Raw genomic sequence first — 16,775 nt, forward strand, 5'->3', positions numbered from 1 at the left:
CTTAGACTCTTTGAAGGCGGGGAAAGGACAGATTGATTATTGCTCATGAATGTTAATGTGATTCCGCAGCCCCAGGTGCACATCAGCACTTTACAAAGGATGAAAGGGACAGGCCCCAGCCATGAGAACACACAGGCTGCAGGCTGGCCCCTGTGCTCCCCTACACACCGGCTGTGCAGTGCTGTGGAGCTCAGTAGGGCTGGACAACCCATAAATCTGGGCAGGATTTGTCCCTAAGGCTACGTCTGTGCTGCAGGCCAGGGGGTGATTCCCCTGCTCATGGACCCACCCGTGCTAGCTTCCATCCAGCTGGAGTGAGGGGCGGGCGGCAGGGGCAGGGCTGAGCTGTGCCGAATACAAACCGACCTGCAACCGTATGTGTGTGTGTGTGGGTGTGAGATTGTGTGTGTGCATGTCTGTGTGAGTGTGTCTGTGTGTGAGTGTGTGTCTGTCTCTGTGTGTGTGTCCATGTGAGTGTGTGTGTGTCTCTCTGTCTGTCTGTGTGTGTCTGTCTCTGTGTGTGAGTGTATGTATGCATGTGTGTGTGTGTGTCTCTCTCTGTCTCTGTGGTGAGAGTATGTTTGTCTTTCTGTGTGTGTGTGTGTGTGTGAGAGAGAGAGAGAGAGAGAGAGAGAGAGATTGTGTGTGTGTGTCTGTGTGAGTGTGTGTCTGTGTGTGTGTGCGTCCATGTGTGTGTGTCTGTCTGTCTGTCCCTGTGTGTGTGTGAATGTGTGTGTGTGTGTTTCTGTGTGTGAGAGTCTGTGTGTGTGTCTGTCCTTGTGAATGTCGTTAAGGTTTGAAGAAACCAAGTCAGGCCAGAAGGCAGAGGTGCCGGGCTGGGGTTTAGCCAGGGAGCAGTGAGAAGAGCTTGATGAGATTTGACGTTCCTGCAGTGTCCCGGTGCATCCCCAGAGCCCTCCAGCTCACGCACGGCCCCCCAGGAGGCAGAGGACCATTGGCCAGAGGCAATGGGGCAAATCCCTCCTCTGATGCTAGAGCCCTGGGGCAATGAACTCTCACGCAGAGCTGAGGAGATCTCAGGCCTTAAACTCCTCTAAAACCATCCACCTGCCCCTTCCCCCGCTGCTTGCTTCTCTGTCTCAGCGCCACGAGGGGCTTTGCTCACCGCGCTGCGTTTCATCCCATCCGTCCAGGAGGAAAATCGTCCAGAGCCGACTAACAAGGAAGGGGCAGAATTTCAAAAGCAGAGATGAGAGTTAGGCACCTACGTTATCTCCTGCGAAATGGTGAAATCAATTTTAAAAGTGTCCTGATTATAAACTTTTTTTAAGCTTTATTGGACTCATATCTCCCCGTAAAACTCCAAATAGAGGGTGTCAGGTAACCAACCCCCTTCTCTCAACTGCAGCTGACTCACCAGGGTGGACGTGATGAAAATCTTCACCATCGAGGAAAAAAGCCTCTGGACCCAGCCTGCCTGGAGTATCTGCCACAGACTGCCAGGCACGGGAGAGTATTTATCCTGTATCCTTGCAGCAGCTCCTTGGGGGTCACACAGTCCACTGGGAACTCAAGCGCAGGCTGATGTTTGAACATGGGCTAATCAGGCAAAGAAGCCATATACAGTAGCAAGAGCTCTGTGACTTTTGCTGCTTGTATCCTTTATCCTACATGAGAACAGCAGAAAATAAGAATCACGAGGAGTCCGGTGGCACCTTCAAGACTAACGGATTTAACAGATTCAGATCTGTTAGTCTTTAAGGTGCCACCGGACTCCTTGTTGTTTTTGTGGATACAGAGTAACACGGTTGCCCCTCGGATAGAAAATAAGAACGGCTACACTGAGTCACACCAATTCCATCTAGCCCAGTATCCTGACTTGTAACAGTGGCCAAGGCCCAGGTGCTTCACAGGGAATGAACAGAACAGGGCAATGATCAATTGATCCACCTCCTGTTGTCCACTCCCAGCTTCTGGCAAGCAGGGGCTTGAGACACTCAGAGCATGGTTTTGCATCCCTGCCCATCCTGGCTAATAGCCATTGATGGACCTATCCTCCATGAATGTATCTAGTGCTTTTTTGAACCCTGTTATAGTTTTGGTCTTCACAACATCCTCTGGCAAAGAGTTCCACAGGTTGTACATTGTGGAAGAAGTACTTCCTTATACTTTTTTTAAACCTGCTGCATATTAATTGAATTGGGTGACCCTGGGCTGTGTGTTTTGAGAAGGAGTAAATAACACTTCCATATTTACTTTCCCCACAGCAGTCATGATTTTATAGACCTCTATCATATCCCCCCTTACTTGTCTCTTTTTCAGGCTGAAAAGTCCCAGCGTTTTTAGTCTCTCCTCATATGGAAGCTGTTCCATACCCCTAATCATTTTTGTTGCCCTTCTCTGTACCTTTTCCAATTCTAATATATCTTTTTTGAGATGAGGCGACCAGAACTGCACGCAGTATTCAAGGTGTGAGTATGCCATGATTTATATAGAGGTAATATGATATTTTCTGTCTGATTATTTATCCCTTTCCTAATGGTTCCCAACATTCTGTTCACTTTTTTGACTGTCACTGCACATTGAGTGGCCCTTCTCTCCCTGAATGCAGAGAGACACTGCTGAGCTCTTGGCTCCCAGCCTTCTTATACAGGCCAGCTGGGGCCTGATTGGGGTGTGGCCCAGATGTGGCTACTTCCCCAATCAGCCCAGTAGCTTTTCCCTTTGCCCCAGCCCTCTGCCAGGGCTGTGTTAAACCCCCTCAGGCAGGAGCGGGGTAACCACCCCGCTACAGTATAGTTGAGATTATGTTTTCCGATGTGCATTACTTTGCATTAATTTACATTGAATTTCATCTGCCATTGTGTTGCCCAGTCACTCAGTTTTGAGAGATCCTTTTGTAGCTCTTCGCAGTCAGCTTTGGACGTAACTATCTTGAGTAATTTTGTATCATCTGCAAACTTTGCCATATCACTGTTTTCCCCTTTTTTACAGATCGGTTATGAATCTGTTGAACAGTAGTGGTCCCAATACAGACCCCTGGGGGATCCCACTATTTACCTCTCTCCCTTCTAAAAATTGACCATTTATTCCTATCCTTTGTTTTCTGTCGTTAACCAGTTACTGATCCATGAGAGGACCTTCCTTCTTGGACCTTGCTTCTTATCTCATGATAGCTCACTTTGCTTAAGAGCCTTTGATGAGGGACCTTGTCAAAGGCTTTCTGAAAGGCCAAGTCCATTATATCCTCTGGATCACCCTTGCCCACATGTGTGTTGACGCCCTCAAAGAATTCTAGTAGATTGGTGAGGCATGATTTCCCTTTACAAAAGCCAGGTTGACACTTCCCCAACAAATTGTGGTCATCTATGTGTCTGAGAATTCTGTTCTTTACTAAGGTTTCAACCAATTAGCCCAGTACTGAAGTTAGCCTTAGCAGCCTGTAATTGCCAGAATTGCTTCTGGAGCCTTCTTTTAAAAATTGGTGTCACATTAGCTAGCCTCCAGTCATTTCGTACAGAAGCTGATTTAAATGATAGGTTACATACTACAATTATCCCATGTGACCCATGACCCCAGATCTACTCTCTAGAGAGACACAGTTACCCTGGGTCACGCCAGTACAACATGGCTGGCACCCACATGGCCTATTGGATACTCAGTGAGCATAAAGGGCAGGGGAGCCCACATAGTATCCTAGAGACAAGGCAGATGTGGATGAGCACAGGACCTTGCGGACCATGGGTCACAGAATGGGAAGTACAAGTCTGGCTCTCTGGATGGAAGGAAGCCATGAATAGGAACAGCCTAACACATACACACTCGCACACAAGGAACACAAATCAGGTGTAAACGGGATTGGCCCTGGAGTGCCCTGTGGATGTGTGGCAGAGGTGAATCCGAGTGGCACCCATGTCGCATCTTAGGCACCCTACATGTGTGTGTGAGCGGCCTTGCGGAGTATATGGATCTGGGGCACTGCGGGATGGGGGTGGCCCCTCTATAGCCCTTTCCAAAGCCCACCTTTGAGAACAAGTGTGAGAATTTGGCTGTCTGGATGCACTGCATGTGAGAATGGGTCCCTCACCCCTAGCACCCGATGCCTGGGGCACGGGACTAGAAACAGCCCGGCTCTGCAGCCCTTTGTGTGCAGAGCTTCCAAACCCCATTGTAAGATGAGAGTGTAAAGTCTTGTTGTTTATTTATAGTGCCTGGTCCCCCGCCCCCGCGCAGGTCCTGGGCAGTGAGAGACACAAACACACAGTAACAGGCAGACCTGCCCTAACACACACAAATGGGGGGAGGTGAAAGCGAGACTGAGTAGAGAAGAGATGCACCCAAGGTCCCAAAGCCAGTCACTGGCAGGGCTGTGATTTAGAACCCAGATCTCCGGGCTCCCAGTCCAGTGCCCGGTGTCTGCTGCAAAACAGCCTCCCAAAACCATCACTTTCCCCAGCTCTCCACAGGCACCACCAGCTCATTGGTTAAACCTTTCTATCTCCGTCCAATGACATGATAGCGAGGGACTAGCATAGAGGGTCGCTGCCAATGCACCTCGCGCAGGACTGAGGCTGTCACCGTCCCTGAGCCAGGCTGGACAGGTTTACTGGTTAGTTCTTCCAGCCCTTCCTTGGATCTGCACCAGAGCAGTGTCCGGAGGGGCTCTCAGCCCTCGGCACCGGCTTATCAGCGCCCCAGCATGCTATCGCTGCCTCCGGCCAGGGAACACTAGGTTGAAAACCATCAGGCCCACAGAGCGGGCAGCCACCGTCTGGCCCTGAACGTGTTGTAATTAACACCAGGAGGGGAGTTGACACCAAAGGGCAGCATCTTTCAACTTAAAACCTGCGGGGGCTAAAAGAAGACAGCCCGGGCCGTTGGGGAGAGTGCTGCACACTGGATGTTAGTTTATTTGTGTAATACACGGTCCTGATTTCTTAAATGTTAACAGCCCAGCCCGTGTTAGCTTGACAGTCACGGAGAAGCAGCCATGCACTGACTGTGGTACTGCCGGGGGAAAGACCACGTACGAATCTGCTGCTGGAACTGCCAGTGTGGTCTTGTCGTATTATTATTGTTTTTGCATTGCTTTTATTTATAAGACATTTGCAATGTCCCCCAGCTCCAAATACGAAAGAGTCTAGAACAGTCATACGTTGTCAATTCAAGCTTAACATCACCTGCGTCGTACAAAGAATTGTGCATAATGAACAGATAAAATAGAGAACAAATATCCCCCGAAAGGCCACAATTCACCCACCTAATCTCAGACTTTGTGGCATCTCTTTTTTCATGGTCAGCCAACCGCCCGATACAGAAATCATGGCCCAACGTTTCAAATGAGATGTGAGATTTTAGGTGCCCAATCGGAGATGTCTTCAAAGTGTTGATTTTCCGAGAACAAGTGCCCAACCCTGTTTGAAAATCAGGCCTTTTGCCATGTCTCCAGTTGGGTACTCCATAACTGAAGACCCCCAAATCACTAGCCACTTCTGAAACTTTAAGGCACCCATCCATCCATCCACTTACAAACCAAAAAGATAGACATCAGAAACCATCTCACACCCAGGTTGGGTTAGTTACCTAGTGAACATTTTGAGGATGCTCTTTCGAATCTCCTTGGTTTTTATACTGTAAATGATGGGGTTTATCACAGGGGGCATAAAGAGGTAGACACTGGACATCAGAATGTGGACCAGCGGCGGGGCGTTCTCGCCATACCTGTGTATGACAGAGACTGTGATCATTGGAATGTAGAATATTAAGACAGCGCAGACATGGGAGATGCAGGTGTTCAGGGCCTTGAGACGCTGCCTCCCAGAGGCGATACTGAAGATGGTCTTCAGAATCAGAATGTAGGAGATGACAATAAGCAGCAAGTCTATTCCAAAGACAAAGAGAACAGCACATAAGCCGTAGATGTTATTGACTGTGATGTCTGCACACGCCAGCCTCATCACGTCCGGGTGCAGACAGTAGGCATGGGAGAGGGCTTCGGCGCGGCAGAAAGGCAAGCGTTTAATAAGAATGGGCAATGGTAAAACCACACTGAAGCTTCTAATCACAACGGCCAGCCCGATTCTCACGATCCTGGGGTTGGTCAAGATGGCCGCATAGCGCAGCGGGTTGCAGATGGCGACAAAGCGATCGAACGACATGGCCAGTAAAATCCCCGACCCCATGTTGGAAAAGGAGTGAATGAAAAACATCTGGGCCAGGCAGGCGTCGAACGCGACGTCTGTGACATCGAAGCAGTAGGTGCTGAGCACCGTGGGCAGGGTCGACAGCGAGACACCGAGGTCGTTGACCGACAACATGCAAAGGAACAAATACATGGGCTGGTGGAGACGCCGGTCTGCCCATATAATGCAGAGAACAGTGCAATTCCCTACAATGGCGGCGACGTAGAACACACAGAAAGGGATCGAGATCCAGTGGTGAGCAGCTTCCAGGCCCGGGAACCCGGCCAGTTGGAACGTTGCGGGCTGGAAGTTGGTGCTATTGAAATCCACCATGATGAGCAGTCGCTGTCCTGGTCAGCTCTCAAGCCCTGTGAAAATGCAAAATGAACCCGTGAGTCGCCCTGGGATCAGAGAAGAGGAAAGGTCAGCGCAGGGCCCCTGGACCACAAATCCTTAGTCACGCTAACAGCTCTTACCTGTTCTCAGTTGTCCCCAGGCGCCACCATGATACAAATAATAATCCTGGGGTGATAATCGTTACTTCCAGGGACAGCACCACCTAAAGGACAGGTGGCAGTTCTCAGCTCTCTGGCAAGTGTGTATTGTACGGGGCTCCATACGTTCCCATGGCTGTTGTTATCTATGTGCCTGCGGCACACCTGATATGACATGTTCCTTATATGTATGCAGCGCTGCTGTAGCCCTGGTGATCCCAGGACAGTGGGGAGGGAATATCTTCGATCAGACCAACTTCGGTTGGTGGGAGACAGTGACAAGCTTTTGAGCTCCCACCGAGCTCTTCTGCAGGGCTGGGCCAAGCCTTCAGGCCTGAAGATGAGCTCTGTGTGAGCTCGAAAGCTCGTCTCTCTCACCAACCGAAGTCGGTCCAGTCAAAGATATTCCCTCCCCCACCTTGTCTGTGGGATGTTCCTTATGCAGCGCCTGAGACCTGACTTCATCCCTCGCCACGCCAGCTCCTCCCCTGGCCTTCAGTAACCCCCCTTCGTCATGAGGGCGACAAGTCCAGGGCCAGGCCTTGCTAGGTGCGAGGGAGGGCAGAGTCTCTGGGCGCTCAGTCCAGCAACGCGCTCCCCTCCCGTGGGGCTACTCCTGTGCTTCATTGCCCTGCTGGCTCGGGGCCTGCGTGCTCAGCACCCGGCAGGATGGAGCCCTGGCTGAGCAGCAGGAATCCCGGCAGGGCAATTCCCACCCCCAAACTAGGCATAGCCAAAGATTTTTCAAGCAACATTTGAGATGAAAAATTTGCCCTAAATCTAAGCAGGCAGCCAGGTAAAGAACCCGGCCCCTGCACTGTGTGGGTCCATTCTCACACACACCTATCACACCTCCAACGTGTGAAACAAGAGCACAGGAGGCAAATGCAAGGCAGCTCTCAAGTGAAGGGTCTATGGCGTCCGTCCTACAATCAGAGCCTCACCGCCAGATTCCTGCCGAGCCCCCTGCAACGGGGCTGCACGCAGGCCACGGGGGTCCTGGCAGTAGGATCTGATTGCGAGATCAGGGCCTATTATAGTAGATATCACATGTGTGCACTAGGGCCCGTGCGTCCCACGCACATGGTACATCCCTTCACATGTGTGCCTTGCAGCACGTCTCCAGTTCCCTGCTGGGCACATGGATAAGGGCAGCTGGCCAGCCTGAAATCCCTGGCTACATTGCAGCGGTGCTGGAAATAAGTTTGGGCCACTGCACATTCCGCAGGCAGGGGGCCAGGTTCACTCAGTGCTCGGTCTCCAGGGTGCCAGCAGGTTGCACCAGGGCCAGGAGGACAAGGACTCATTGTAAGTCCCTCTGTCCTGTTGTCGTTGCTGTTCGGGACAATAAACCGTGAGACGATTCCAGTGTAGTAAATGCCGTGAACGCTCCTGCTCCGACTCCCTGCGTCACAGACGCCCCCCGATCTCCCACGTAACTAACATGCTTGGAGGAATGTCTGAAGCTGCAACAACGGCGGGTGCATCTTGGGAGCAGAACGTTTTTTAAAAGCTCACCTGCCCGACAGACTTGCCTGGCAATGACATTTTTGCTGAGCACAACCAGCCGCCCCCTAGCCCTTCGCCTAGTACCCCGTCTCATCGGCCTACTTACCAGCAACGCGCAGGGCCGCAGGAGTGGGGAGACCTTCTCTTCACCCCAGAGGCATAAGGCTGCACTGGTAACGGCGTGCGCCCGCTCGGCTCGCAGCACAAGGGTAATTATAACGTACCACTAATGAAAGCCATTTGGGGACCGTTCCATTAGTGGGGAATGTCTACAAGTATTTAAAGACGGGAATAAAGCAAGGGGGAAGTTAAAGATTAACCCAGGAGCGTGTGGAACTTACTCTTGGACCAGCCTTACCCAATATGACCCACAGGTAGACAGGTTTAGAGCTCACGCCGGGGGTGTGGATGTTCGCTCAAGCCCCTGGCTCTCACAGACATTCTTGCTTCCCAGGGAGAGCTGGGAACCTGGCCATGAATAAAGATTCAATTAAACCCCCTTGAGTTTGACCATCATGTTATGGGGTCCTCTTTACTCTGCCAGCCAGGAGGTCCACGCCGTCATCACCAGGCATGGCTGCAGCTCCATGGACATACCCCAGATAGCTTCAACCTGGCTAGCGCTGGGTCCGGGAGCAGTGACACTACAGTAATGTGCATGTCTGTGCAAGCGAGCCCTGGGCATCACTACCCAGCGTGCCAGGGCTGCAGCTTCGTTTCACTGAGTCAGAGAGTCGCTGGCCAGTCTGATCTCCTGTCCAACACAGGCCACGAACCCCACCCAGCTCCGCACGCTGAACTCAACCACTGAAATGAGACCAAAGTGTTCCAGCCCTCGGGAGACTGGGCCCCAGGCAGCGCACAGGAGAGACCGAGGGGCATGAGGCCCCCACAATGGCAGGGAACTGATCAAGTGAGAGATACCCAGATAATCCTGGCAAGTGACCCGCCCCCTCACGCTGCAGAGGAAGGCAAAAAAAACCCAAGGTCCCTGCTAATTTGGTGTCCTTCCCAACCCCACATATGATGGTCAGACCCAGAGCAAGTGAGCAAGAACCAGCCAGCCAAGCTGGTCTCTGAGAGAGAGAGAGAGAGCGATTGGTTCCACCTCAGAGCCCCAGCTCTCCCTGTCCAGTGCCCCATCTCCAGCCATCATAATCTCGGGTGCTTCAGGGGAAGGAGATTAAAAACACCCAGAATGCATTGGGGGAGGAGGAATCCCTTCCTGACCCCTGCAGGGGGCTGGCTGGAGCCCTGAAGCATGAGCTTTAGGAACATAAACTGGAAGTGAGCCCCAGGGTTGCTGAGCCCTGCCCCCTACCATCACAAAATAGCTAGATTAAAGCTAGCCCGAGCTTTCATCTCACCCTGTGATTGCAATAGAGACATACCCAAAGGCAGAACACTGTCCAGTGGCTGGAAATTGAAGCTAGCCAAATTCAAGGTGGAAATAAGATCCGCTGCAGTTCTAGTTACTGGGTGTGATAGAGTCACATCCGTAGCAGAGAAGAACAACGTGCACTAGTGCAGGAATCACAAGATTCAGTCCCATAGCGTGCACTGTGCTGATCACACTGCTCCCTTGGGCCTTAGAATCAATGCAATTGTGGCACAAAATGAGAAACCTGGATGAAAATGTTCTTGAACGCGTCTGGATCCAGGTCCTAACAGATAGAGCACAAGACGCACTATTAGTTGGTGTCTGCTAGCCCCCCAAATCCCACTAGGTACAGGATGACCAGCTCCTTATGCACCTATCTACAATGTTTAGGAAAAAAAGCTACTTGATCATGGGGGACTTTAATCTGGGTGACACATCCTGGATGTCTCGTGCTGGCAGTGCTAAAACATCCGTGGGATTTTTAAATATTATAGATGAGAGGTTCCTAACTCAAAAAGTGTTGTATCCAACATGGGGGAATTCTATATTAGACCATGTCCTACCCGATAAAGAGGAACTGATCACAGAACTGAAAATTAATCGCACAATTGAAGAAGAAGGCCATATATGTAAAAAAAAAAAAAAAAGACCAGGTTTAGAGGGGAAGTGAAGGCAGCAGTATATATATCTGCTAGGAATTATAGAAAATTGATAAAGGAAGCCAAATGACACAAGGCGAAAGTGTTCAATAGATATTTTTGTTCAGTATTTAGGAAAAAACATATGATGTAGTCATATCATATAGTGATGCTAACACTCTTTCCATTTCACTAGTATCTCAGGAGGATGCTGAAAGCAGCTACTAAAGTTGGATATTTTAAAATCAGCAGGTCTGGATAACTTTCACCCAAGAGTTTTAAAAGAGCTGGCTGAGGAGCCCACTGGCCTAAGTTCTTTGTTCCCAGATGTATACATTTACATCTAGCCATATGAGAATACATATTTCTTGCTTTGCCCAGTTTTTCAAGTGACCCAGAACCGTCTGTCCTCTTCATTATTTACCGCTCCCCCAATTTTTTGTGTCATCTACAAATTTTTTAGTGCATTGCGAGATGGGGGCTTAGATTCTCGAAGGGCACTTGTCATAACAAATTGATTAATCAGATGTGTTCACCACCTCAACTCACTTTATGGGCTGGGAGATTTGTAATCAATAAAACTGATCTGTTTACATTTATGTTTCTTCTGGGTATATTTAATCCATTCATTGTGTGGTTGAAATTCCTTCTTCCTGACTGCACAGAAAAAGCTTTATGATCTATAAGTCCAAATCCTCAGGTGGTATAAATTGGCATGGCCCAAATCATCTAACTTGACATTAATAATGATTAAATACGAATGGTGACCAATAATATCTGCACCCACCCAGAAGATGTGCAATATAAGGAAACGCAAATGCATATTCAATCTGCTGCCTTGGCCTATAGATCATATTTGTTATAGCACATGGAACCTTCCCACATCTGCTGAATCTGTGAACCGTAGACAAGCCAACCATTGGGGATGTATAATAGGAAGACAGAGAAGATCTGGGACAAACAATTGTTTAAAGCCGTGAGATGTTCTTCTTGGGATGCAATGCTCAAGACTGCCTTAACAATCCCAAGACAATGAGCAACAGGTCTAGCACCACTATGAGAATGACTAAAGCCAAGCTCTACGTGCTATCGAATGTGATCTCGGCACATACCAGCTTGATCATATCTTGATGCACACAATACGAAGGAGAGAGCTCATGGGACCTACAGAACGGTGACCCCCTCAGCAGAAAGAGCGAGGGGAGTGCTGCTAGGATGCATCTGCATAGACTAGCTAGTCCGATCTTGGCTATTCTTGGACTGGTGAGGACGGAGGCGTATCTCAGAAGGGGCAGATGGCGACATATCTATCCAAGGCCATGGCCAGAAACACTGAGGATTCCAGGAAGGAAAATAAATGAGCAAAATAAAATTGAGCAAAACAGGCATCAAAACAAATTGCTCTGGAATTAAACCAGAATATATGCAGCACCATTGGCATCGTGGACAGAGACAAACCCAGGTTAATGACAGCCAGCGTAGAAAGGAAATAGCCCACATGGGCTCACGCGGGTTTGGATCTGTTTTTATGACAAACAGAAACATGCAGTTTCCTACAAGTGACTCGATGTGAATAGAACTGAAAGGGAGGAAAAGCCAGAGGTGGAACAGCCTTCCAAGGGGAGCAGTGGGGGCAAAAGACATATCTGGCTTCAAGACTGAGCTTGATAAGTTTATGGAGGGGATGGTATGATGGGATCGCCTCATTTTGGCAATTAATTGATCTTTGACTATTAGCGGTAAATATGCCCAATGGTCTGTGATGGGATGTTAGCTGGGGTGGGATCTGAGTTACTACAGAGAATTCTTTCCTGGGTGTCTGGCTGGTGAGTCTTGCCCACATGCTCAGGGTTTAACTGATCACCATATTTGGGGTTGGGAGGAATTTTCCTCCAGGGCAGATTGGCAGAGGCCCTGGGGGTTTTTCACCTTCCTCTGCAGCATGGGACACAGGTCACTTGCTGGAGGATTCTCTGCATCATGAAGTCTTTAAACCACAAGTTGAGGACTTCAGTAGCTCAGACATAGGTCAGGGGGTTGTTACAGGAGTGGGTGGGTGAGATTCTGTGGCCTGCGTTGTGCAGGAGGTCAGACTAGACGATCATAATGGTCCCTTCTGACCTTAAAGTCTATGACTCTATGAGCCCCCGGATGCCCATCAGGATGAATGTGGAAGGAGCAGCATTGGTGCTGTTGAAAGATGATGTGGTGTACTGAGGATGATCTGTATTAAAATGGACAAGCCAACCATAAGTGGTGAAGAGGAAATGTACAACTGAGCAACGAAACAAATGTGTGCAAAGCCCAAAGCTAAGCTAACTGTCTGCACATTTACAGGAGAGTTAGAGATGGATGATACACCAGAGGATTCCCTGTTCTGCCTCAAGTCAGAGCACAGGCACACTGGGAACATGCCACCAAACATACATAGGATGCACTTTAATATAGCAATGAATTATAGTTTCTACCCCATAAACCCCATTCTTTTTCTTCCGATGTGCAACATCATCTCCTGGTATTTGGAAAACGTGCAGGGCAAACTTCAAAATGCTGGTTTGGTCCCTGAATAAATATTAAATGTATGAAAAGTTGGGGGGGGGAACCAAATTGTGTATTTTAGTGTAACCTCCAGCTAAATTATCAGCACAGGGAAGCTTTCGGAGAAAGGGATGCAGAAGACTAGAACGTCCAGAGTGACAGGGGCTCTGCTTTTAAGGATTGGAAACAACCTTGGATAATCTAGTAAATTTTCAGAACCATATAAACAGGTGACAGCGATTTCATTCTGGATGGAGACTGGAGAACTGAAGGAAACCCACTAGCCATCAAAGGGGCTCTAGTCTCTTCTGTAATGCAAATGCCCTAAGCTGCTGGCTCAGATCTGAATGACGGGTGAAGCAGATCGGCACCTGCATTCTTTGTAAAGGATGTAAAGTCTTGATCCAAACCTCTGTGAAGTCAGTGGGAGTCTGTACTTTGACTTCACGGGGCTTCGGCTCTGACAGCCCTGGGTCAAAGGACAGAGATTTTGCTTCTATACATGGAAAACCTGCCCTACAGCAAGAGACTTAATAAAATAAACCCGAGCACTGAATGGGGGAGACACTGCTGGGAGTAAAGTAACAGAGGGGTAGCCGGGTTAGTCTGAATCTGTAAAAAGCAACAGAGGGTCCTGTGGCACCTTTAAGACTAACAGAAGTATTGGAGCATAAGCTTTCGTGGGTAAGAACCTCACTTCATCAGACGCAAGTAATGGAAATTTCCAGAGGCAGGTATAAATCAGTATGGAGATAACGAGGTTAGTTCAATCAGGGAGGGTGAGGTGCTCTGCTAGCAGTTGAGGTGTGAACACCAAGGGAGGAGAAACTGCTTCTGTAGTTGGATAGCCATTCACAGTCTTTGTTTAATCCTGAGCTGATGGTGTCAAATTTGCAAATGAACTGGAGCTCAGCAGTTTCTCTTTGGAGTCTGGTCCTGAAGTTTTTTTGCTGTAAGATGGCTACCTTAACATCTGCTATTGTGTGTCCAGGGAGGTTGAAGTGTTCTCCTACAGGTTTTTGTATATTGCCATTCCTGATATCTGACTTGTGTCCATTTATCCTCTTGCGTAGTGACTGTCCAGTTTGGCCAATGTACATAGCAGAGGGGCATTGCTGGCACATGATGGCATATATAACATTGGTGGACATGCAGGTGAATGAGCCTGTGATGTTGTAGCTGATCTGGTTAGGTCCTGTGATGGTGTTGCTGGTGTAGATATGTGGGCAGAGTTGGCTTCGAGGTTTGTTGCATGGGTTGGTTCCTGAGTTAGAGTTGTTATGGTGCGGTGCGTGGTTGCTGGTGAGAATATGCTTAAGGTTGGCGGGTTGTCTGTGGGCGAGGACTGGCCTGCCTCCCAAGGTCTGTGAAAGTAAGGGATCATTGTCCAGGATGGGTTGTAGATCACTGATGATGCGTTGGAGAGGTTTAAGCTGAGGACTGTAGGTGATGGCCAGTGGAGTTCTGTTGGCTTCTTTCTTGGGCTTGTCTTGTAGCAGGAGGCTTCTGGGTACACGTCTGGCTCTGTTGATTTGTTTCTTTATTTCCTTGTGTGGGAGTAAGTGGCTCTTTAGTCTAGCAGACAAAGCATAACACGATCCAGCCAATGGTTGGAACTGAAGCTAGACAAATTCAGACAAGAACTAAGATCCCAGCCACTGGAGCAGCTTATTGAGAGATGTGGTGAATTCTCCAGCCCTTGGAAGCTTTGCATTCAGACTGGGATTCTCCCTAAGCATGGCCTATAGTTCACAGAGAAGTTAGGGACTTGACATAGGAACTCCGAGGAGAGATTCAGTCTTGCACTACACAGGAGGGCGGGCTAGATGAGCTGGGAATCGATGAACCTAGGAAAAAGCACAGTTAACACCGGGAACAAGTGAAACAGCGGTTCCCAAACTGGGGTTTGTGAAATGTTATATGGGGTTCTCGGGAAAAAAATCCCTAATGGCGGACAGAGCTGTCCCTAGGGACCCCGGGCAGCACGGGGCCGGCAGCCCGGAGCCCCTGGACTTCCAAGAGCTAAGCAGAGCAAAGCAAGTTTCTCTGTCACACTGAGGAGATTTAAACTTCAAGACTCCTTACAAGAAATGGAAAGGGAGGTGGATATTTTTGGCTGTTTTTAAAATTAAATAGGCAGCTAGTCTTGTTTTTAAAATGATTATAAAGAACACGTTTAAGCTTTGTTGTAACGTGCGCTGTTTGCCTGGACTGCTCAAGACCTGAATGCTTGTGTAGGAGAAACTCTTTGAATTGGCTTCTTAAATCCCTTCCTGCTGTTTCACAGCTGATCCTCCTTGCTGAAACATAGGAGCCTTGTCTTATAACTTGGTTATTCAAAGTGATACAAGCTACAAAAGTGAGATCTTGGAAGAGTGTTGCCGTTTTCATAATGTAATAAAAATACTGTAATAAATAAGAATTAATAATAAATAGTGTGTAATAAGCATGTCATAAAAACAAATGTTACATTTCCAAGCTCACTGCTTTTATAATTTATACTCAGGTAAAGGAGAAAATCCCTGGCAATATTCATTTTTAGGAGGGGGTTCACAAGACTTGACATTTTAGTGAAAGGGGTTCACAGGTTGTTAAGGTTTGGGAAACACAGAAGTAAAGGAAGCAAAAATGGGGTAAAAGTTCCTATGTAACCTTGATTCCTCAGCTTCTTTCGGATTAGCACGTAGCCAAAGCGTCGGGAGCGTCAGGATCGGGCCCTGAAAGTGCTGTACCAATATGAATGACTTCTCCCCACGGAATTGCCTCTGCTGCATTCCCGAAGCGTCCCGACTCCCTGGCAGAGAGATTAGCTTCCCCCTGAGGAGAGAAGCCAGGTCCAGTCGTCCCCAGCCCCCAGCCAAGGCGGAGCAGTTTATACTGTGAAATCTCCCGGGACGTCTTCGGGCAATGAGCTGAATGAGGTTAGCAGGCGCAGACAAGTCATACGCAGGAGGAAATCTCATCCTGTAGCACCTGTCCAAACACAGAACTGGGAGAGTCCCTGGTCCATGCCCTGCAGCCCAGGGATCGAAAACAAGTGACAGCCCGTCATGCCCTGGCTTTGTACAGGTCTGTGTGAGACAAACAGTGGCCTCCAATGGCTGGGCCCATACAGAGGATAAGGGACCTGATACTACAGGTGAGTGAGATCTGTTGCTTTGGAGGCTGAAAAGCCAAATTCTAGTCCGGCCTCCTCCGCGGGTGGGCGGTTTCCAGAATTCCTTCGCCGCTTTCACGGCCAGAAGGGCCAGGTGTGACCATCTACATCTGATCGCCTGAGCGACCCTGGTGTCCGTTTGCTGCACATGGGTTTGCTACAGGCCCGGGCAGTTCAGGGCTTCAGTGTGAGCCACAGAGCAGGCCAGACATGGGCAGTGGCATTGCAAGCACCTCCGCTACCCCCCACCCACACCCCATGCCTGCATTTCTTAACCCTTTCCTGGTCGCGTAGGTGACGTTCCAGCCTTTGGCCCCTCTGCGGAGCCACATGGTAACGGCGCTGTTGTGTGACAGGAGCTTCCACCACAGCAGTTCTACTGCCGGGCCAGGCTCTGCTAGCCCCGGTGTTTGCCAGCAGCTGTGAGAGGCCCTGACCCCAGTGGAATTGGGAAAATGCCGAGCTGCAGGGGAAAGAGAGGGGGCAGGATGGGCAAGTGCATAGCTCCAGAAGCCAGCTCACCCTGATGGCGTCCCAGGCCTCTGCTTGCCAGAGGCTGGGAACAGGGATGGTTACCTGTTCTGTTCATTCCCTCTGGGGCACCTGGCATTGGCTGCTGTCGGAAGACAGGATACTGGGCTAGATGGACCGTTGGTCTGAACCAGTATGGCCGTTCTTGTGTTCTTACCCTCATCAGGGACGGGAGGGACCCAGCAGCCATCTGTGGGGCTGCAGGAAAGGCTGCAGAATGGCCTAGGAGGGAGGGACTCCATCCCCTCAATTTCTGTGCACGGTGCAACTTCTGTGCCTCCCTGAGCTGAGCTCAGCATTTGTGAGCAGACCGAGCCCTGATTGGTTCATGGCCTCCTTGGGGGGCAGTGTTTTCTGGGCTGGAGAGGGCCCATTTGCTCCACA

At 49.5% G+C, this 16,775-nt stretch overlaps 1 protein-coding gene and 1 pseudogene across 1 annotated transcript; both read right to left on the minus strand.

The window, feature by feature from the left end:
- Window positions 1-5,540: 5,540 nt before the first annotated feature.
- LOC135886225 (olfactory receptor 51I1-like) lies at window positions 5,541-6,476 on the minus strand. The gene has a single exon (XM_065414063.1). It carries the CDS (start codon window positions 6,474-6,476, stop codon window positions 5,541-5,543), a length of 936 nt encoding a protein of 311 aa, XP_065270135.1.
- A 2,388-nt stretch (window positions 6,477-8,864) lies between these two features.
- On the minus strand, window positions 8,865-11,809 carry LOC135873754 (olfactory receptor 51Q1-like; annotated as a pseudogene).
- Between the last annotated feature and the right edge of the window lie 4,966 nt (window positions 11,810-16,775).

Source organism: Emys orbicularis, chromosome 1 (genome assembly GCF_028017835.1).
Source record: "Emys orbicularis isolate rEmyOrb1 chromosome 1, rEmyOrb1.hap1, whole genome shotgun sequence".
Taxonomy (NCBI): domain Eukaryota; kingdom Metazoa; phylum Chordata; order Testudines; family Emydidae; genus Emys; species Emys orbicularis.